Here is a 23,877-nt window from a genome sequence, read left to right as displayed (position 1 = left end):
ATCCAGAGTCGTTAGTTGTTGTTTTACCTCTGGTTTATCTGGAGCTGTGCCTTCCGTCAGGGAGTTTGTGTGCCAGTACTAAAACCCTAAAGAGGGCCTTTTCCTCTTCTTGCCTAACGTCCTTTGGTTGGACATTCTGACCTTTTGCTGCCTTCCTGATTCCTGTTTTCTAGGTTTTTCCTAGTCAGTAAATGTTTGAGCTGCTTTTGTGGTAGGCTGTTTCTCCTAGATGTCTTTGTTTTTTTCTCTCATAGGCAGCATCTCATTTGTGTGTTCACCACGCTTCACATTTTTCTAGTCATTCTGGGTCCCGTTCTGATTTCTCCTTCTTTGCTAGAGCTCTCAACACTTTCAATTTGAAGTCTTCTAAACATTTTATTGAGATGCCATTTAGCTTCTACTTTCCCTATTGTTAGTCAAGATATTAAGTTGAGGACCAGCAGGTACATCTCCACTTACTTAATGTATTGCCCCTTTCGTGGTGCCTAATGTAACCGTCAGTCTAAGAGTGCTTGTATCTGAGCCAGCTGAGCTCATTCTTATTTTCCTATATGTACATCCTCTGGTAATCTCTAAATACCATGAAGCCATTATCTCTGGCCATGTTCCCCTTCCCCCTTTTTTATAAATAGAGGAAGAAACTCAGGAAGTTTTTAGGTTTTAATAACAATGAATAGAGGCTTGTGAAATATGTTGTAGGAGGCCAGATTTTTCCCCAGCTCTGGTGTTTGTCCATTTTTCTGGGTTATCTTTTTGTGTCCTTTCACCAAGCTCTGTGTCATCTTTGGGCACTGGCAGCTGCTGAGCAGTACAGGCTATGCGTGACTTCTCCTTTCCCCCTCCCTCTGCTAACACCAGGGAGAGTACTGTTTGTTGTCCTGAGGGAGAGGGATCTTTGGACCTTGCAGAAGCATTATCTGATGCTCCACAGTGTGGTAGCTGTAGAAGAAAGCAATGAGATCTGTCCCATGTGCTTCTTCCTGTAGCTTAGCTTTCAGCCTTTTTGAGGCTTAGGACCCTTTTTCTTCTTTTGGACCCTTTTTAACTTCAAAATATTTCCTAACCCCTCTTGTGTTAATTAGTTGTACTTTTAGTGCCTGTTGAAAAGTAAAATATGCTACTGTGAAAAGCTGTATGAATTCACTTGTACTTTTAAGTGAATTGGTACTTTGATCACAATTTGAAGCTACATATATTTGAAAAATAATAATATGCTTAATTTGGGAGCTATCTTATTTATTTGATATTCAGTTACTACTTGGGTACATGTGGCTCCCCAGAGCTAGTGTCTGCTGGACAGGAACTTCTGAGTTCATTGTTCTTTTTAATCCCCTTTTTACTTTCCATATGGTCTTCTCTCTCTTTCTTCTTGCCTCTTCCTTCAGCTGTAGAGTTTCAAGTCAAAGAAATATGATATGTTAAAGAAAATAATAGAATGGTTTCTCTTTTGGGGAAATAAAAACCAAGTACTAACTTTTAATAGATCAGCTTCCAATATCCCTGGTATTGATTTATCTCTTAATGCTCAGCATCCAATTCCACCAAGATATAAAAACCTTCCTAGGCTTTCATTTCTGGCTTGTAAAGCTCCCAATGGTCCATTTGAAAGCCGAAGTGTTGTCTTAACTTTGGTTCCAGGGCGAGTTTGAAGATTATCTCATTAAGCTGAAGACAATCCAGAGGGAGAATTCAGAAAATGTCTCAAATCAAGCTCTCAGAGGTTCCTTTATTTTGTGGAGTTGGTTAAGCAGCTAATTAACTGCTCTGTCCAGCCAATGCCCTTTTGGCTTATTGTTCCTTTGATGCCTTGGGGAACTAAGCCATGTGAAGGCTCTGTCGGCTCTTCTCTTGCAGGAAGCAGTGAAGCGTAGTGGAAAGAGCAAGCCTTCAGAGTCATATTCCTTGAATTCTGCCTCAGGTTACTGGTTATGTGACCTTGGGCTTGGTTTCTCTGGTTCTTAGTTTCCTTATCTGTAAAACAGCTAATAATACCTCATAGGATAGCTAGAAGGATTAAATGGGATAACATATTAATAACCGTTGTATTAGAACTTAGTAGATATTTAATAAATGGTGGTTATTACTATTGCTTTAACAGACCATAAAGAAAACTCCTAGACTTTTCTCTTTTTACTCAAATGACCTGGCTTAGGATTGTATTGTCTCATATTCTTCATCATTTCCAATTTTTTAGTCTCCAAGAGAAGGGACTGCCTAGTGTTTTTTTTTGTGTTGTTTTTCTTTGACTAATCGATGATTTTTCCACACCAAGGACCTAAACAGATTCATTTAAAGATAACCATTTGCTGAATGAAATTGTTGGGGGAATTTTTCATTTTTCAAGATCTCCACAAGCCAAAGTTTCTCTGTATCTTTCAATCTAGAAAAAGAAGTTTGTATATATCCATTGCATATCTCTTAGAAGATCTAACCTCGGCTTCAGTTTCAGATGTTACAGGGTTCAGAGATCACATTAACTCAAGAAAATCTTCCTCCTTCTTACTGAACTGTTACTAAATGCTTGTAAATCTTGTGGTCGAGGTACTCTAGAAATGCAGAATATTAATGTGCCACCCATATTGGTAAGCAGCCAGATGACTGACTTCTCTGGGGTCTTCACCTAAGAGTAGGCGTTTAGTTCGAGGGATGTTTGTCTTTGGGGCTGGTGGCTGATTCTGCTTAAGTGACTCTCTTATGTGTAGTCTTTTTGTTTTCTCCAGGGACAATGGTGACAGATCCAGGCACCGAGCTCCACGCAATGCCAGGATGTCTGCACCGTCACTTGGACGCTTTGTCCCGAGGTAAGAACTGGGTAGTCAGTTTTTATGAGAGACTTTTCTGAGAGCCTGGGGTTTCGTTTTTAAACCTACTTTCTGGTCTTTGGATCTCGATATCTGGGATTATTTTCTAGTGAGCCTGCCACCCAACCCTGCCACCTAAAGTCTTGACAGTAGATGATTGACCACAATAAAATGGTAGAAAAGTGGCTTCCAATCCTGTTCAAGATTAGAAGCCCTGGGAAACTTGAGAAGAAAGATCGGGAAGGAAGGAGATCTGAAAGGACAAATCCTAGGAATTTTTACTCCTCTCTGGGCTGCTGTGGATTCCTGGGCTTAATGGATCCCTTAGCCTCGACTGTTGAGGGTAGGGAGCTGGCATGGCTCCTTTGCTTTATGGGAGTCTTTAGTAGGCTTTTCATACATGCTTCCTTTTTGTAGGCGTTTCCTGCTGCCTGAGTACTTGCCTTATGCTGGGATTTTTCATGAACGTGGACAGCCTGGCCTGGCTACTCATTCTTCCGTTAACAGGGTCCTGGCAGGTAAGGAAATGTTTCTTTGGATTTCGAAGTTTTGCAGGGGCAAGGAGCCAGATAAAGCATTCTCCTTCTTTACCTATGTTGATGGGATGGCATCTTGGTACCTGGTTGAAAAATCTGTTTTGAGGTCTTGTGCTCAGTTCCTGACTTCAAGGCCGAAGACTGCAGGATTGACGATAACTGTTTCTCTTGGCCATTCTCACTGCCTTCAAACATCTTAAAAAAAATTTTTTTTTAACTATTTGTTTCTTAGTTCTGCAGTTAGATTCTGCCTTTGCTTTTAATTGAATGATAAAAGTGTCTTGTTCATGTTTCGGTTGGTGAGATCCTCATGAACCAGATCCTGTGATTTAATTAGGAGCTTAATGCACACCCTCCAACCACTCTTTGCTACTGCCAGCAGATGGAGTTTCCAAGCACTGTGGAACCTTCCCGTAGAAGGAGGAGGAGAAGAGACCCATAGAGCTGGCTCAGAAATCTCCCCAGAACAGAAAATGGGCTGGACAAGCCCAGCGGAGGCAGTTTTATGGTGGCTGCATAGCTTAGTGCCCAGTGTTTGGGGGCTAAGATGCGTGAGAGGACTGGGCTCTGAGACATGGTATGTGCCGCTGCTCCTGGGCAGTCTCTAGAGGAAACAAAGCAGAGTTCTGTCTTTTCCTAAGAATGGTTGTTTCCCTGTCACTCTTTCCCCGCCCCTTCCCCCACCTCCACTGCCCACTTGTAAATTTATGTATGCGAAGGCATGAAAGGTATAAAAATCAAGTCACATTTAGGTATATCTTTAATCAGAATCTTTATTAAAAATATTTTAATGACATTATGTTTTGGAAAATCTGGGCCATGTGGTGGTTGAGGGTAGGAAGGGATGTGTGTGAGGCAGTGGCACCGTCAGCTGGGAGAATGGGATTTCTAATTAAGCTGCTGTGACAGCTCATAGGCCATGTGATCTGGCCCCCCCAAGTACTACTCTCTTTGACCCAACGTCAAGGCCTAGAAATCCCAGAAACCTCAACGGTTTCTCTGCTGGACGCCAGGACTTCATAGGCCCAGGCTTGGCCGGGGAGCAGAGGACACTCTGGTCTCCTGACAGCCTTATCTGAGGAGGGCTGTCACCCTGCTTGGTAAACAGACCCCCTGGCTCTGCGCCTCTCCATGCATGGTGCTTCTCTGTGGCTTGGCTGATGGCACGTGGAAGGTCCTCACTGGCAGATAATCACTTGCTGCCAGGCAGTACTACAGAGCTCTTCTCCACCCTTCTTTGTTCCAGACATCTGCCTCCACCACCCCACACAGCACCTCCTGCTTCGCTACTGCTGGAAAAGCTCTGTTTCTTTGGCATTTGGCTTTTCTGGAACAGCTGTATGTTGTTTTTTTCCTCCTTTGATCTAATAACTCTCCCTGCATTTCCTATTCCCTACTTTATGCCCAGAGATCTGACCCCAAATGGCCCAATGTCACCTCTGGATACCTTTGAATATGGGGGTTGTGTTCTGGCAGATGGTTGTTTATAGATATGAAATCTACTGAGGAAAGTTCTCTAACAAAGGATGCTAAGTGCCTCGAGGGGAAGGAAATGTAGCCTCAAGAACCTCACTCTCGAGTTAGATTAGCAGATGGTTTCCATTCACAATTAAACTAGTTTCTCTCATTTTCTCAAGATACCTGTTACGGAGTGCCTATTGTCTTTTTAAAAAAGTCCTCATCATTTGTAGGTATTTGGATGTCCCTCCAGATTCTATTAACAATTCTGTTAGGTTTTTTCTTCTCTTGAGAAAATTCTAATTATAATAATAATGGCAACCCAAAAATCCTAACATTTGTTGAGCACTTGCTATATACTAAGGAGTGTTTTGAGAGCTTCTCGCAGTCATATTTCGTTTCTTTCTCACAGTAATCCTGACGTGGAGCTGTTCTCTAATTAGCAGTGGAGGGAACTAGAGCCCACGAGGCTGACTCGCCCGGAGTGATGCGTGCAGCTGGACGTAGAGGAGCCAGAGAGCTTCCTCGTCCGCCTCCCCAGTTATCTTAAAGGACCTTAATCTAGAAGAGGGAAAGAGCCCCCAGGGAACTTGGCTCATCTTCAAGGTTTTTCTTGTTTGTTTTAGTTCCTCTTTTTTTTAGTGGTTTCTAGACATAACTTTTTATGACCCAGTGGCACTTGCTGAGGAAAATCTCATTATGTAACAGCCCTTTCCTGAGTCTTCTTGCCCTCCTGGACACAAATATTTTGCTTTTTATTAAACTTACTTGTGATCGTATAATAGAGCTGCTATAGTAATGGCTTTCGAAGTAAAAGACAAATTGGCCTCTTAACAGTAAGCACTCCCAGTTTTCCTGAAAAGGCACTTTCCCTTATGTGATAGGAGTGAGGTTGTGATGGTCTCAGAAGAATTACATCCAACAGGTATTTGTTCTGCACCTATGTGCCAGGCACTGTCCTAGAGTACCGGAGTGAGCAAGACGGACGTGATCCCTGCCCTCCTGCAGCTCAGAGTCTGGCTGGTTGACCATACCTCAGTCTTGCCATGTGGTTCTTAGCTCCAAACATAAAGCAGAACCCTTTGTGAGTGAGTGGCTTTTTACAGGGGCGAAGCATGGAAATTTGGCAGACCTGGAGAGATAAAGCATATACACACCTGTAGTTTTAGGAGGTGTGACTGGTGCTATGGTGGCAAATGAGTCTCCAGTGGACCCTAGCCAAAGCCGTTGGGAATCATCAACAAAAATGGATTTTTAGAAAATTAAGAGCCGTTCGGCTCACTTCCTCCCACGTGAGCCTGAGAGCGATGATAGAAAACAGAAGCTCCTGCAGGGGAGGGTTTTGTTCATCGTCATCTCTTCCGTCACATCTTGGGGCCTTCCCCACATTCTGTAGGTTCTTGGTGACCTCCAGCCACCCGTCGACACATGCCATGCCCCTTCTTCAGCAGCACAAATTCTGAAGCTGTGCTTGAGGAAGTGCAAATACATTTAAAGCCACTGCAGCTCTCCCAAGTATATTCTTGGGGAGACAGGAGAAAGTCTGGGGAGCTCCCCCTGCTGACTTTTTAGCAGACAGCTCTAGCTCTGTGTAGTAACAGCAGCTGCTGGTAAAGGAGGAAATGAGGTTGAGGACCGCCTGCCGTGTGCCAGGTGCTGGCCTAAGTGCTTTCCCATGTGTTAGCTCCTTTCATCGTTATGACAACCCGGTGAAGTAGGTGGTGCGTTTCCACTCTGCAGGGAAGAAAACCGAGGTTCAGAGAAGTTCTGTTACTTGCCCAGTAGAAGACAAGGAGAGGCAGACCTGGAACTTTAAACCAGTCTGTCTGCCTGACTCAAGAACCTATTCTGTCTTCTGTGGCGTGTTTGCCTGAGTTCAAGTAGGGAGTATTTGCCAAAAGGTTCTTAAGCTTATAATATTTTTCTGCATGTTTGAGGCCTCATAAAAGTGAAATGAGAAGCTCTGGCATTTGACATCTTCCTGGTAATTGCTGGAAGAACAAAAAACTTGTGAGGGATAGGGACCAGGGTAATGTAGGGTATTAGTTATCTGTCCTGCCTAATCTTTTTGACTTCCATCCTAATGAGCATCTGCTCCCAGCAGATGTGGGCCTGATGTACTTAATTTAGTATTTTGATTAAAATCAATGTGAAGTGTCAGGATTTTCTTGCTCCTAGCCGCAGGTCATTGGGTCCTGGTCAAGTCTCCTGGGCTAGAGCTGGCTTTGTGCCTAGTCATCCTAATTTCTCTTATGATTTCTTGTGACCCATTACTTGTTTAGGGGTATGTTCTTCACTCTTCACATATTTATGAATTTCCCAAATTTCCTTCTGGTGTTGATTTCTTGTTTAATTTCATTGTGGTCTAAGAACATGCTTTATGTGATTTCAGTTATTTTAAATTTATTGACGGGCCGGCCCAGTGGCGTAGTGGTTGAGGTTGTCTGCTCTGCTTCAGTGGCCTAGGGTTCGCAGGTTAGGATCCTGGGCGTGGACCTAGCACCGTAGTGGCATCCCACATAAATAGAAGAAGATTGGCACAGATGTGAGCTCAGTGACAATCTTCCTCAAGCAAAAAGAGAAGGATTGGCAACAGATGTTAGCTCAGCAACAATCTTCCTCACAAAAAGAAATAAAATTAAAAATATAAAAATAAATTTTTGAAGCTTGTTTTATGGCTTAGCATAATGGTCTGTCCTGGAGAATGTTCCTGTGTGCTTGAGAAGAATGTGTATTCTGTTGGTGTTTAGAGTGCTATAGATGCCAGCGAGATTTACTTGGTTGGTAGTGTTAGTCAAGTTTTCTATGGTCTTGCTGACTTTCTGTCTAGTTGCTCTGTCCTTTATTAAGAGTGGGATATTGAAATCTCCAATTGTTATTACTGAATTGTGTATTTCTCCCTTCAGTTTTGTCAGTTTTTGCCTCATATATTTTGAGACGTTGTTGTTAGGTACATATATGTTTGTAGTTATTGTACCTTCCTGATGAATTATAAAATGTCCCTCCGTCTCTAGTAATGTTCCTTTGTCTTTAATTATAATTTTTCTTATATTAGTATGGGTACTTCAGGTCTTTTATGGTTGTTGACTGCATGATATATCTTTTTCCATCCTTTTACTTTCAAACTTTTTTTTTTTTTTTGGTGAGGAAAATTGGCCCTGAGCTAACATCTGTTGCCAATGTTCCTCTTTTTACTTGAGGAAGATTGTCACTGAGCTAACATCTGTGCCAGTCTTCCTCCACTTTATGTGGGATGCCACCACAACATGGCTTGACAAGCAGTGCTAGGTCTGTGCCTGGGATCCAAACCTGTGAACCCCAGGCCACTGAAGCGGAGTGTGCAAACCAAACCACTATGCCACTGGGCCAGCCCCACTTTCAACTTACTTTTGCCTTTGAATCTGAAGTGTGTCTCTTATGGAAAGTGTATGTTTGGATCTTGTTTTTCATCCAGTCTGACATTCTTTGTCTTTTGATTGGATTGTTTAGTCCATTCACATTTAATGTTATTGGTAGTTGGATCTTTGTCTTCCATTTCGCTGTTTGTTCTCTTTATTTCTAATGTCTTTTGTTTCTCTGTTTTTCCATTCCTGACTTCTTTTGTATTAGGTGGATATCTTCTAATGTACCATTTTAATTCCTTTATTCATGTTTAAACTATATTTTATCAGGATCTACTTCAGACTTACATAGACTGAGTTCTGGTGAGATACAGACACTTTGCTCCGCTATCGCTCCATTCCCTTCATCTTTGCTATTATTGTCATAACTATTACATCTCCGTCTATATGTTACAAACCCAACAATACATTGTTGTAGTTATTACTTTATCTAATCCCGTGTCCCAGGCTTCCTTCTGTTTGTTGCCTCTGGTGGGTAAGACAGAGCTACCCCTTTTGTAAGAATTTACTTTTCTTTTCCTTGTTAACTTTATTTTGGTTGTCTTTTACCCCCTCATCTCTTTTAAAAACACCGGTCTTCTCTCTTAGATGTTTCCCACTTCTCTGGTATCTTAGGGAATTAACTTTCAGGAGGCCTGTCTAGTCTAATTTGGCCAACTAGGTGGGCGTCTGGGCCCTTGGGCTTGCTGACTTTTAGGAATTAGCGTCATTTCTCAACCTGATATCAGCTCTCTAATATAACAGATTGCTTAATTACTACATACCAGATCTTCACTTGAATTGGCAAATCTGGGAAAGATGAATCGTAGTGAATACAGTTGAGGGCCATGATGGTATACTTAAATGAGTTTGAACAGAAATGAATACTAATTCTGGTGTTAGACCCTATATCTTTTTGGCTGGACCCTTTATCTCCATCTCCTGTACCTCTTTGGTATCCAGTAGTCAGGCAAATAAAGTGAGTGGCACATTCCAACTTAACATCAATTAAGATGGCTGTTTATAAACCCCAGATAAATGGACAATTAGTGGTGGTGGTACTAGCTAGGGCTGCTTTAATAATTAACCCAATTACCTTTCATTCTGCTCCAGTGATGAAAGTGAAGGCGATAAGGGGCTGGCTCGGTTGCCCAGGAAACAGAGAAGTAAATGCAACACTCCTCCCAGAGAACCCAGCCTCCCCAGATGCCCTGCACACCCAGGGCGTTGTATTTATTTGGTGTCCACCCATCACTGGAGTGTCCACGTCCTCTCCACCCCAGCCCTTCACTGCATCTCCTTATACACTAGTGAGAGCTGTGCTTATTGAGAACCTGGGTCCCAGTTTCGAGGCTGAAGTGTCTGTGCTTCGTCAGGCTTTTCTAGAGGAAAATATTGGGCCTTATCAATAAACTTTTCTGTCCCTTTTATATTTTGTGACTAAGTTTTCCTGGCCTCCATCTCTCTCCACCCCCAGGAAATTTCCTGTTGATCTTTCCCCCTGATGCTTTACACCTGTGCCGTCTCTGGACTGTCATTTTGACATGTACATAGCACCTTCTAAATGCTTAGCATTTCCCAGGGCGCTTTGGGTCCTACAAAAGAATTACATGGCTCTGCCCTTAGAGAGTTTACAGGGTAGCCAGGGAGTGGTCTGGTTTTCTGTATTTTGTTTTAGCCCTGCCACTAAAAATGTACTAATTCCCCTGTGACTTTAACTGCCAGTCCTTTTGGATTAGCTAGGGAGGGTGCAGCTCAAACCTGGGCTTGGACCAAGTATTTATGTCTCTTGGTACAGTTTGAAGAAATTCTGAATGTGTCCCATTCGTCTTTTCTGTGGGTCCATGAGCCTGAGTGAGCAGAGCTTGGGAAGGACAGCTGCCATTTTCAGTGTCTCGTCGGCTTGAGAGGCAGGATAGCAAGTGTTTAAGAGTTTGGGCCCCAGAGCCAGCCTGTCTAGGTTTAAATGTTCATTCTGCTACTTCCTAGGAGTGTAATCTTGGTTAACTTATTATACCTTTTCTGGGACTCAGTTTCTTCATCTGGAAAATGGGCATTAGAATAGTGTCTAGCTCATAGGATTGTTTTGAGGATTAAATGAGTTAAAATATGAAACGCTTAGAACAGTATTTTTGGCACACAGTAAATGTTCAGTAGATGTTGGTTATTATCATTATTATGACTTTTATTATAAATCTCAGGGGCCAGTATGAGTTAGAGCCCTATCAGTCTCCTCACTGATTATAGCCTTGCTGATCTCTCTCTGTTCTTCTGCCTTCCTGCCCAGCAGTGCTCTTCCTGGATCTGGAGCAGGGCTTTCTTCCCTTTGCTGTAGTCAGTGAGTTGAAAAAACTGGGAGCTTGTGCTCTTTGGCACCAACAGATGGTAACCTGAAGGTCCCTGTGTTGATAGTTTGACAAGCTAATGTGTCCACTGTAGTCATGTCACTCAAGGGGCTAAGAGTAGAGGAGTCACAGCGTTTGCGTTGGGAAATCCTTTTCTGTCCCCATCAGAACCTCTGCTGATGAAATAAGCATCTACTCAGCAGACCAAGTGCTTGCTCCTGTGTTACCATGGCAACGTGGATTCTCAAAGTGTAGTTCCTGGACCAGTAGCATGATCACTTGGGAACTTCTTACAAGTGCAAATTATTGGCCCCTACTGCAGACCCACTGAAGCAGAAACCCTGGTTGTGGGGCCTAGGAATTTGTGTTTTAAAGAGTCTTCTAGGGCATCCTGGTACACTTGAAAATTTGAGAACCACTGCTCTAGATTAACTCATTAAGCTAGGAACAGAGGCAGAGGCATGGGAAGAGATGACTTGTTAACACAGTTAATGGGTGTGCATACCAGGAATCCAAGATGCGTTGGTCTGGGTGAAGCCCTGGTATATAACTCTTCTTAATCTGGAGCTGTTAGTAATGGGGGGAAATGAATGAATTCATAATTACCTACAGGGTGCTTAGCTGGTATGTGAGCCATTTTGACTTGATAAGCATTTATTGAGTTTCTGTTGTTTACATGGTACAATGATAGGTATATAACAGTACCCAGAGGAACAAGACATGATCTCTGCTCTCCATAAGCTCACCGTCTACTGAGCAAGCCCGTCACACTCATAAACAGGTATAGGACAGTGGGTATTGTGCTAAATGCTGAAGTAGAAGTATAAACAGAAAGCTGGCTGTGAGAGCTCAGAACCTTATAGCATTTCTGCAGCAGAAAATAGGAGCCCATTAAGCTTTTATGCTGGAATAGCAGGTTCTTCTCAGCTTTGCCAGGAGTTTCATTCCTAGGCGAAATTGACCTATAACCTTTCTTCTAACATTTTAACCAATTTCCCACCTGTTCCCCTTCTTCCTCCTGAAAAAGAAATGTTAACATCAACATATCTGGATTGAGACCCCTCTATTTCCCTGTCCTTTAATTTCTCTGTTCTGGGGCTTCCCTAACCCTAGAGTGGTCTCAGAGCTTATTAAGCCGTCCCCTGCTTGTGTACTCTTTAGAAATGCTGTTCATTTTGAAAGCGGCAGCTGAAGTTGCCCTCTCATCTACAAGTACCCACTGTAATGCCAGAACCCTTTTACTCTTCTCTTCTTAGGTTATGATTGGTTTGTGCTTTGACTTGTTTTTCAACGCCTCAGAACAAAGGATGTAACAATATAGAAATCTACAGAGGAGATGTGAGGAAAGAAAAGCCCAAATGTGAGGTCAAAGCCTGTGTTTTCCAGTGGAGGCAGCAGCCAGCCAGTCTGCTCTTTATTTAAGATGAGAGATCTTCCACAGCCCCTGGAAAGACTTGGAACAGCCCTCCTTGCTTTCCCATCTGCTCCATCAGTCTTCACCCAGTGATCAATGTGAATTCTGGAAGCTAATAACCCGTGCTAACCTTCTACCTCCTTCTTTTTAAAACTCTGAGCTCACATTAGCTTTTCTTTCTCCTCTTTTCATGTCTTCAAGCAGCCTCATTTATTCCAAAATGGCTGGAAATGCCATGGCAGCTAGCAGACAGCACCTCTCACCCTCTTTACCAAGGAGAGCCACCCTGTGGGTGTTAATTTCCTTTCCCAGGGTCCTTGTGCCACTCAGCTGGAAGCCAAGAGCAAGCATGGATATCTTGGTATAAGCTATGATGTGGAAAGAGGTACCTGTAGGTGGGTGACCAGGGACATTTTGGAATGTTGAGACCTCCTTGGAGTGTTTCTTTTGGCTAGGAGTTGAGTGTCACCCCAGAGCCAGATAGTTATCCTTTAACCACAGTCTCATATTACAGGCTACTGAGATGAGTGCCTGCGTTTATCATAAGCGTGGCTCGCTGCAGCTGTGTGCTATGCAGAAGGGGCCCAGCTTCACTCCTGTCTTGAGCTGTGGGGCTGTATTCTTTAGGACGACTTGGCAAACAAACTCATGATTTTTACTCTTATGGCTCATGGCTGGTGAAGCGCAAGCCAAGAAATATTCCTTCCTAAGCAGAGAATTTAACTGCTCTAGACTACAAAGGAACAAAGGAACACCGGATAGGAGGTAGAAGGTCCACGTTTCTAGTAGGAACAAGGGTTCAGGGAGGTGGGGTGTACTGTAGGCATGTGAGGAAAATATATTGTTTATTTTCATAAATAAATCTAGCTAGAATGGTGAATTTTTTCCAGAATCTGCCATGATGCCAGTGGCTGCTTTTGGTATACTTGATGATTTTCCCAATGGCCAGATTTCACAACAGACTCTTTATTGTAGTTTCCTTTGGACTAGTAACATAAATGAAAGGAATGACATGGAAATATCCACAGTCACTCCTGCTTATTAAACTGAAGTTTTAGCTATGCAGATAGCTTGGAGACTGACAGTTCTATAGCAGGAGTTAAAATTATCCCACACATTGCCCCGCGTGCTGAACTGGCAAAGGGGGCTGTGGAAAGAAAGAACGGAGTAACTCAAGCTTAGACTTGACCAGGAGCTAGCGTTAGATTACGTTTGCAAAATGTATTGGCTATGGAATATGATGCTTCAAATGTGCTAAAACAAACAAAAAACACCCAAGAGTACTTACTATACGCCAAGTGTTGTTCTAAGCACTTCTCACGTACTAATTCACGTAATCTTCACAACATTCCAGTGATGTCCTGTTACTACTCATTTTTACAGATGAGGAAACTGAAGCATAGAGAGATGAAGTAATTTGCCCAAGGCCACAGCTGGTACTTGACAGAGTGGGAATTGGAACTCAAGCAGTCCAGCTTTAGATTGGGACTTTTCAAACAGAACCCTCATGGTGTGGGCGATTCCTTATGGGGAGAAAAACAGCTGAAAATCTAAACTCTGGCTTTACTTTTAAGAAAACAAAAATAGTTTAGCTCACAAGACTGCTACTGGGGAGGGGGCAACAAATTCTGTTATATTGTTGTAGCTCCTTTCCCCTGGAAATGGGGGCCCTGTAGCAGAATTACATTCCCAAACAATGAATCCTGAAGAGGTAATTACACTGTTGCCATCCCATTGGGAAGAAGGCTGGGGCGGTGATTACATTCCAAAACAAAGCTGTTCTGGTATAATTGCACTGTGCTGCTCTTATCAGTCTGGGGAAGGCAGGCCTCTGGTCTCCATCCTCATTTGTTTTTGAGATGGAATCCGAATAGCATTCAATTAATAGGCAAGACCCAGGCAGAGGGAAGTCAGCCAAAAGAGCCAAGAGGACATTAACTTGCTATTGGCATTTTCCTTCTACTGAAGTTTTCCAGACCTTTAAGTATCAGCAAATTTGAGGGGGAGCCCATTTGAGAAAATGTATTTGCAGCTAATGCAGGGTTAGAGACCCCTGCTTAGAGACTGTGCCCCAAAGCCCTCATTGGTCTTTATGCACAGAGGAGAGATGGTTGGGTAGCAATGAAATTTCCCTCTTCTATCAGCAGCTTTTGCTCTATCAAAAGATGGCCATTCCTTCAAATCTTTCTCTAAGACTTCTAGCATATATGCTTTTTCACGTATGTAGCTTCTAGTTACAGATAAAAAAAACCCCTCTGTGGTTCTCTTGAGATAAGAAGTCTGGCTTTTGTTAAATTTCAGCAATAATCTCCAGATCTGGACTGGAAGAAGAAATAAAACTAATTTAATTATTTTGTTTTATGATTCGGAGAACAGAAAACTGCCAGTGGCCTCTTAGGCCTGTCTGTTGAACTAGAGCAGAGAAGGGAAAAAGACCCATGTCATCGGATTGAGGGTTGCACAGATTCCTCAGAAGTCGTGTAGCCTTGGCAGTTTTATCAGTTAGCTCTTGCTGCCTCACAAACCACCCCAAAGTTTACTGGCCTCAAATAGCTTTTATTGTTTCTCACAATTCTCTGCATCCAGTGTGCAGTTCTGGACCAACTTGGCTGCTCTCTGTGATCAGGTGATGGCTTGGCCGGGTGTAGATAGTCTTGGTTGGTATAGTAGGCGGGATAATGGCCTCTCAAAGATCTCCACATCCTGCTCTTTGGAACCTGTGGATATGTTACTTTATGTGGCAAAAGGAACTTTGCAGGTGTAATTAGGGTTACAGATTTTGAGGTGGAGAGATTATCCTGAATTATCAAGGTGGACCCAGTCTAATCATGAGCCCTTAAAAGTGGAAGAGAAAGGCCAAATGGTCAGTCAAAGAGATGCAGCGACAAAAGATGGGAATAGCCTTTAGCTAACAGTCAGCAAGGAAACGAGGACCTCGGTCCTGCAACCACAAGGAGCTGAATTCTGCCAACAGCCCAAATGAACAAGCAAAGAGACCCTCCCATGGACCTCCAGAAAGGAACAGAGCCCTGCCAACACCTTGATTTTAGCCCCTGAGACTCATGTTGGACTTCTGACCTGCGGAACTGAAAACTGGTAAGTTCATGTTAAGCCACTGAGTTTGTGGTAATGTGTAATGGTAGCCACAGAAAACTAATCCAGATGGCTTTACACACATATCTGGCACTTGGCAGGCCGGTTGGCCTCAGCTGGCTGATGTCTCTTTTCTCTTCACCAGTCAGCTCACTCAGGCTTCTTCATGTAGTGTCTCAGGGTTCCGAGGAGAAACGAGGGATAGGGCCCCAGTGGACAAGCACCTTTCGAGTCTCTGCTTATGTCACTTTTGTTACTGTCCCATCTCAGAGAGGGGACTCTCCAAGTGCCTGGATACAGTGAGGCTTGAATCATTAGTGACAGTGCTGTAACATTCTACCACAACTGAGTAGATTTTTGAGATCTGAGGTAGCCTGGTAGCTCACTTTAAACAAATTGCTTTTTAAAATGTCCTTACATGTACATGAAAGGAAAGCTTCAGCATACCTAGGGATGTAGATGTGTAGATTTGGACCTTCAGAGAGACATCTTGGCTTAGATCATTATTTAGATTATTCGGAGAAGCATGAATTTAGAAATTACATCCTAATAGGAAGCTGGATCATGGTTTTCTAGACATAGCATTTTGGAGAAACTACCTATTCTCTTCCTCTGGGTTTTCTGGGATGTAGCCCTCTTCTATTTCTGTGTGCTGAAGGGTAAAAAGATGTACAAAAGAGCTCTGGGGGTGGTTGGGCCCCTTGGGGCCACATATATTTCTGTGTAGGAGTAAGACTGACAGAATTAACTGTGCAAGCACTTACTAAATTGGCTGTAAGTGAACCTGTACCCATGGCATCATTTATAATCTGCAGCTTCTTTAACAGAAGCAACTTGGAAGAAAAGTTCTTGAAAACTAAGGCAAGGGATCCTTGTGTGTCCGGTCACTGTGGCACATTTTGTTTTTTTAGCGCAGTGGTTGGGAGAAGCTAGAATTCAGTTCTTCTCAAGCATAGGAGTTAGCTTTTCGTTGGCCTTATTGATGAGACTGGTTACAACTGGTTTATGGGCTATAAATGTGAATGCATGGATTGGGCCTCAGGGCACATAGAGACATTTAATATTCATCGGTCACTTTTTAGGACTTCCTTGATGTTCTTTCAGAGCTGTCTCAGTGACTGGTGGAATGCAGGCTCTGCTGTTGGTGAGGCCTGGGTTTTGCCCTGGGCGGTTGCATTCAAAATAGAATAGCCTTCGTGCAAGAAAGCTGTATACTTATCGCTGGAGATTTAAGCTGGCTTTGACGAGAACTTCCTCCAGCTCAACAGGGCAGCCGGTGGGTTGTGTGCTTATTAAACATCTCTTTGCTCTGCCTCGAAGTTTAACCAAGATTCATGAAGTGACCGTGAGGCAGAAAAGGAGCTGCTGCCACAGCCTGAAATGTGTTTGCGGCCATGTTTACTACTAGAAAGTGAAGAGAAGTGACACGCTCAGCTGAGCCTGGGATGGGGGAAGTGTAGACTTCCCTCCCAAGAGGAGATGGAGCAGCGGTGTGCCCTGGGAAGGAAGAATGGTGCTGAGAGTGGAAATGTACAGACTGTTTAATCTAAAAAGGCAGAGATTCTCCCCAAATAAAACTAGAGCTTATCTCTTATTGCCTGATAAGAGGTTAGAGCATGTGGTGATGAGATTCAGCCAGTGTCCTTCCTTTCTTCTGCCTTTGCTCTCTGAGTCCCCTTCCTCTCCTGCCTTTCCTGTGTCTGTCAGGGGTCACAGAATTTGAACTTGATTTTCTTTAAGGCAAAGTGAATACTGCTAATGTAAGTGCTAATTGAGAGCTTCTAAAAGCCACAGTTTTCGTTGGTCTAAATATTCTCATTGATTCTGCTGAAGTGAAGTGATTGGGAAAAGTGGTAAAATGTTATATTGCTTATTAGGTAAACTAATTAAAACTGAAAATCTCAATGCAAAGCTGAAACAAGTGTTGTTTCAAAGCCCAGTTTCTCTGCTCCCATGTTCTAGGTGGAGGGACTACAGGGACAGCTTAGGAGACCTGCCCTGAAGAACCTGCTGGCTGTTCTCGTCTTTGTCTTGTCTAGGAAGAGTTTTAAGGTCCTATGGGATAGAAGCAGCCAGCACCAAGGGTTAACCTGGGAATCTTCAGATACCTCTCTATCACTGGTGTCCAACCCAGGCCACCCCCGAAAACAGACCATCTAAGTGTAAGCAGTGAGCTTGCTCTTGCTCATTTATAGAATTTCTCGAGCTGCCACTGGGTGGAAGTAACAAAGGAATTGGCCATAGAATTCGGAGATTATAGCGGGGAGGAAAGGCTGACAGGCTGTTTATGTCCCCCAACTTGGTGTATATTTTTTGTCCCCTTCTACCATCACTTCCAGGCGCTCCGTGTTTTAGGTTTGGTTAGCGTGGATTTACTAGTCTCTGTTTTCAGGCACCACGTGGAGCTGCCTGCCTTTTCCTTTGTGGTGTTGATGTCTCTCCTGTGGGGCTTTTTTCTGAAAGGCTAATACAGCTACGGAGAGAGATAGCTGACACCTGAAGAAAGGTTGTTAAGAGTTTAGAAATCCTGAAACAAATCATTTTACTCGTGGCATTTGGGGATATCCTTTATTAAAGAAGCCTGCTTCCTTTGCCTGCTGTATTTTGAATGCCACCAGTTCCCTATTCCACCTCTTTCCAGATCTGAGATCTTAAAGTAAAAGTGAAAAGTATATGGCAAGAAATTATGGGATTCTTCTATCAGGATCTAAGCAGTGTTGGTTACAATTAGACTATTTTACTTTTTACACCTTTACGTGACTTACAGCTTTTGTGTGGGGAATATAACTGAAACAAACTATCAAACTGGGAATGGCCTAAGGGGCCCTGTCTCTAAAGGAAAATGTTGGAATTTTGAGTCCTTAGACCTTCTAATTTTGACAGATTGAATTGTCCTCAGAGCTCCTCTTATATCTTCTCTTTTTGCTTTCTTCATCACGCAGTTTGTGATGGGAGGGGATTTTTTGTGTGTGCATAAATAGACTCAATTCAAAGAATATTGCAAACTAATACAGGTGAGATTAAGGTCCAGTCTGCTTCCCAAAGAAACGCGTACCTCTCTCTTCCTTTTTCAACCCAGGACCTGGACATTAAGCTGTCGAATATTTCACTTACGGTCTCCTTTGGCTTTGACGTTCTTAAATGCTCAACTTTAGGAAATATCAGGGCATCACCCTTAGCTGCTTCCTTGCAAGAAACCAAGGATTGGAATTCTTTTCATCATGATTAATCCTTTGTATTCCAGATTATAGCTAGCATTGGGCCCTGGAGGCTACCTGCCAGCTGAGTTGACTAGGGTTTAAAATTAGTTGGTAATTCTTCTATTTTCAGAAGGACGTAAAATACTTTATTATTTATTTATTTATTTTTTGCTGTTGATAACACTTTTTTTTCCATTTAAAAACGTATTCATAAAGAAATCCTGAGAAAAAGGAACAAAATTGGAGGCATCACAATCCCTGACTTCAAAATATACTACAAAGCTATAGTAATCAAAATAGCATGGTACTGCACAAAAACAGACACACAGATCATTGAAACAGAATTGAAAGCCCAGAAATAAAACCACACATCTCTGGACAGCTAATCCTTAACAAAGGAGCTAAGAACATACAATGGAGAAAGGAAAGTCTCTTCATTAACTGCTGTTGGGAAAACTGGACAGCAACATGCGAAAGAATGACAGTAGACTGTTCTCTTTTGCTGTACACAAAAATTATCTAAAAATGGATCAAAGACTTGAAGGTAAGACTTGAAACCATAAAACTCCTAGAAGAAAATATAGGCAGTACACTCTTTGACATCAGTCTTAGAAGGATCTTTTCAAATACCGTGTCTACCCGGGTAAGGGAAACAAAAAGAAAAAATAAACAAGTGAGACTTCGTCAGACTAAAGAGCTTCTGCAAGGCAAAGGAAACCAGGAACAAAACTAAAAGACAACCCACCAACTGGGAGAAAATATTTGCAAATCGTATATCCGACAAGGCGTTAATCTTCAAAATATGTAAAGAACTCACACAATTCTACAACAAAAAAAAACAAACAACCTGATCAAAAATTGGGCAGAGTATATGAACAGACGTTTTTCCAAAGAAGATATACAGCTGGCCAACAGGCACGTGAAAAGATGTTAACATCACTAATCATCAGGGAAATACAAATTGAAACTACACAGAGATATCACCTTACACCTGTTAGAATGGCTATAATCACCAAGACAAAAAATAAATGTTAGAGAGGATGTGGAGAAAAGGGAACCCTCACACACTGCTGGTGGGAATGCAAACTGGTGCAGCCACTATGGAAAACAGTATGGAGATTTCTCAAAAAATTAAAAATAGAAGTACCATATGATCCAGCTATCCCACTACTGGGTATCTATCCAAAGAACTTGAAATTAACAATTCAGAGCCTCAAGCACCCCTATGTTCATTGCAGCACTATTCACAATAGCCAAGATGTGGAAGCAACCCAAGTGCCCATCGACTGATGATTGGATAGAGAAGATGTGGCGTATATATACAATGGAATACTACTTAGCCTTAAAAAAAAGACAAAACCGTCCCATTTGCAGCAATGTGCATGGACCTTGAGGGTATTGTGTTAAGTGAAATAAGCCAGACAAAGACAAACACCGTATGATTTCACTCACATGTGGAAGATAGAGTAACACATGAACAAAGAGAACAGATTAGTTGGCTACCAGAGGGGAAGGGGGTTGGGGGTTGGGCAAAAGAAAGAAACACAATGTTGCAAAACTTACACTATCTGATTTCAAAATTTATCATAAAGCTATGTAATCAGTACAAAGTGGCACTGACATCAGGATAGACAAATAGATCAATAAAACAAAAATGGATTCAATCTACTCCACTCATTTTCTCCTCTCCTCATCTCTTCTGCAGGTACTCAGGTTGATTCTTTGGGAACATAGATCCTATGGGAACATGCTATGGATATCTGTGGACCTTCTTAAGCTGAGCCTTAAAATGTCCATTTCTCAACTATACACTATGTTGCTTCTCTTTCAACTTGCTTAACTTTTACCTTTTTCCCCATCTTCTGGCTCTAAAGACCATGTCCAGCATCTCCTTAGAAGAAGATAGGGATCGGATGTCCTTGGTGAACCAGTACTGTATTTCTCTCCTTGAGCCCAATCTTACCTGCTACCCATAAGGAAAAATCTAGAATGAGTACTAGTCCTTGGGAGGTTTTCCCTCCTCTGTCCAATTGATAGTATGCCTACATTAGAACAAAGGGTAGAATTTGGGTAGAAATTAGGGTTTCTCTTTTTATTTGAGAAGTGCATGAATGGATCTGTTCTGTTCATAGCAATTTTGTACCTTCCCTTGTCCATTGGAAACTATTTTCTACCAGTGATTCTAATATTTACTAACTTCATTATGAAATTAATCACCCAGGGAAAATACCAAAACTGACTGATTTGACTACTGCGTTCATTCCTATTCAAATGGATAGTATAGTCCTATTTTCAAGATTGTGTGTAATCAATTCAGTGGAATATACTTCTTGAGTGCTGTGATATGCTAGGTCATACACTGAATGCTGGGACTTGTTAACAGAAAAAATTGTTAGCTTCCTTAAGAATCCTTCCAGGTTAAATTATTATTTCCCTACCTTTTCAGTGCTTTGAATTACTATTGTTATTATATATCCAGAAGTCCTAGATTTTATCTGATTCCTTACACCTGATCATTTTATCACTCTGTCACAATGTCCCCCACAAGTTACAGGAAAATAATTAGCTTTATTCTGTTACAAGGCTTTACCCAAAGATGTCAGTAGATTACTATTCTATCAGAGAAATGTGTTACAATAATGCAGGTTATTAATTCTCTGGTTTTCTTTGTGTCTCTTAACCACACCTAAAGTTCCTCCCACTCCAACCAGGTGTAAACTGCCTTCTTTTTAGTCAGCAAGCTGTTTTGGAGAGGTACAGTGTCTTTCCAGCTTTGGCTTCCTTAGATGAGGTTAGTTCTCTCTTCCTGGCTACCAGAGAGGCTGTCATTTATGTGATACAGAAGGCTGTAGTCCTTAATGAGGGCCTTTGGCCCTGCCTGTCAATGGCTTATTTCCTGGTGATGTTGAATTCAAGTATTCATTAAGCACTAAATTTGAGTTGACCTGTTATTTGAGGAGGCAGCTTTGCTGAGTTTTCTTGCATAACCTAGCACACTGGTGTGCCACCAAGGTTTGATCAGTGTGTAAAATGGACTTTTGCTAAAATTGTTATTGCAACATCAGGTTGACTTTTGGGCTGAGGCAGTCACACACTGTGTTCTAGAGTAGGATACAAGTTGGTAGGAGTACAAGGTAAGAGTCTGGTGCCAAAGAAGGAGCTTGTGTTTCCTAGAGCGTGTGAGAGATGAGTGAACAGTTAGCCAGGGAGAACAGTTCTGCTCGTTGACACAGTACCAAAGGCCGCCAGACAGGTGCTATGAGACATTGTCTTATAATAGTGACTGTGTTTTTATTATTGCTGGCTTTACTGTCGTTTTGAGTCTTTTAATCTCTTCCAGATATACTCCTGAAAAATTTAGTACCCAAATCTATGTTTTGAACTACGATCACGTGCGTTGGAAGCTGAACTAGTTGACAGCCTGGTTGTTGTCATTCTGACTCCTTCAATAATTCACTGTATAATTTGAGTGAGTCATTTAATCTCTTTGTCCACTTGACAGGTGAGGATGTGGTGCTTACCTCCATGTTCCCTCCAGTGATTAAGTAGGACAAATGGTAAAGCACTCTAACTTCCTTTGAAAAAGATATTATCTGAAGTCAAAAGAAAGAAAAGCAGATACATGCCTTAGCACCCAGGATATTTGCAGTGCCTGTACTACTTGAGACAAGCTGGGACTGCCATCTTTAGATGTTCTAGTGACAACAACACCTCAGTGCTTAGAGACAGGCTCAGGTGGCTGAAAAGGATTCATCTTAGCTTAATAAAAGGAGTCAGTAAAGAACATCTGAGTTGTGCTAGGCACCCTTGGGACATAAGATAAATAGTTCTTGATGGACTGAATAGAGCTGGTCACAGCAGCAGTAAGGAGGAGGTAGGACCTGTCCAGGGTTTGTGCATAATCTTCTTGGAATCTGAATGTAGTTCATGAGATGTCCTTTGACTCTCCCTAGCTAATTATTATTTTGATCTCTTCTCAGTTTTTCTAAGAATATAATGTCAACCAGACATCTTAGGCCATTCACTACACCTTTGTACAAGTTGATGTGGATGTGAAGTGAGACATCAAATACTGAAATAGAAAGTTATTCCTTAACCCCTTTGGGAGATTAAAAATGCCGATATAATCTTAAAGAAATCTCTCATAAAACAAACCATTATAACTGAATTTATTACTGACTTGGAAAGAGGCCCTGTAGCTTCATACTAAGGGCAGTTGAATTCAAATTTCATCTCATCTCTTACTACCTGAGTGACTATGGGAAAGTTATTTACATTCTCTGAACCTCAGTTTCCTCATCTGTAAAATAGGGGTTCAGGAAAGCCTTTTAGGGACTACCCTATTTAAAATTGCCCAGCCCTTCACCCCTTGTACTTTCCATTCCTCTTCTTTCTTTTGTATTTCTCCGTGGTACTTACCATAACTTAACATTGTGTGTGGTGAGCTCATTTCTTTGTTATGTTTCTTCTTCTTTCCCCACAATGTAATTTCCATGAAGGCAGGAATTTTTCTGTTTTGTTAATTGTCTGGGATGTACTTGGCACTCAGTAAATACTTGTCTAATGAATAAATAAACTTCCTTTAAGGTAATTGTGAAGATTGAATGTGAATTTTATTGAATGAGAACTTATTTTGGCTCTTGGCACATAGTAAGTATTTAGAAAATGATAGCAATTAGGAAATTTTCCTTGGCTCTAAGGAAGATAATATAAATCTTACTTATGTAACTGATTAGTATATAACACATTTTGCTACATATTTTGAAAAATAAACATAAATCAGAGTGCTCAGTTGTATCAGAATGCATGGTATGCATGTTAGATGATTGTAACTTTAAAAAATATATATGTTATGTCTTATTCTTAGATTTATTTTACTCTCAAAATAACTTATATTCAAATTGTTCCTAGGGTGTATAATGTATTAACAATATTTTACCTTGTATTCTCCTATTTGTGTACGTATTTTCTGTCTCCTACTAGATTATGAGTTCCCTCCAGTTTGGAACCTTGTCTTTTTTCATATTTCTAGTCCCCAGTGGTTCTGTTATAGCCTGTTTCGCTGTAATGCAAAGGTGATGTTCCTAAGACATTCAGAGTAATAAAAAAATTCTGTAATAGAAACAGTGGTTTCATTTTGGGGATGGAGGATTAGGATCTCAGGAGTTCAATGTGCAACAACACATTTTACCTGGGGCACTTTGAATTAAAATATATTACAGCTATATCTATATAAGTATAAAGCCTAAACCAACTAGATATAACATGTGATTGCATCTTCCTTTTCCTTAAGAGTGATGCATGGGCCCATTGTTCTGACAGTGCACAGAACCACTCCAAGAAGGCAGCACTGTTGTTCGGCCAACATTCCTTAGGCAACAGATGTCTGAGGGCTTCCTATGTACCTTTCACCATCATCTGTCCTGGGGATATAGCATTCGTGTTTTTCTAAGCATACGGAATGTTCCAGGTTTAGGATCAAATTCCTGTTCCCTAATTAATTGATTCAACTTAGGTTATAAAAATTTGCATTTTGAGTAAGTTCCTGTACTTTATCCATTGTTATCATTCAGTGCATATTATTGAATTAATTAAGGGCTGACAAACCTTTTCTCCATTCCTTACTGATATGATTTTAGAGCTGATTCAA

At 41.7% G+C, this 23,877-nt stretch overlaps 1 protein-coding gene across 32 annotated transcripts in view; it reads left to right on the top strand.

Annotated features, from left to right (window-relative positions):
* AMBRA1 (autophagy and beclin 1 regulator 1) overlaps positions 1–23,877 on the top strand; it is a 157,876-nt gene that overhangs the window by 70,587 nt on the left and 63,412 nt on the right. For all 32 annotated transcript variants that reach the window (XR_011423858.1, XR_011423860.1, XR_011423859.1 and 29 more), the window contains 2 exons: positions 2,721–2,801; positions 3,219–3,319. Coding sequence is in view for 28 of the 32 variants with exons in the window: in XM_005598071.4 (XP_005598128.1) it covers positions 2,721–2,801; positions 3,219–3,319 (182 nt within the window). In the remaining 4 variants the exon portion in view is untranslated. The remainder of the gene's footprint in view (positions 1–2,720; positions 2,802–3,218; positions 3,320–23,877) is intronic.

The sequence above is a fragment of the Equus caballus genome, chromosome 12, assembly GCF_041296265.1.
Source record: "Equus caballus isolate H_3958 breed thoroughbred chromosome 12, TB-T2T, whole genome shotgun sequence".
NCBI classification, from domain to species: domain Eukaryota; kingdom Metazoa; phylum Chordata; class Mammalia; order Perissodactyla; family Equidae; genus Equus; species Equus caballus.
Note: the sequence above shows the minus strand (reverse complement) of the source record. Positions and strands in the feature narration are given on the sequence as shown.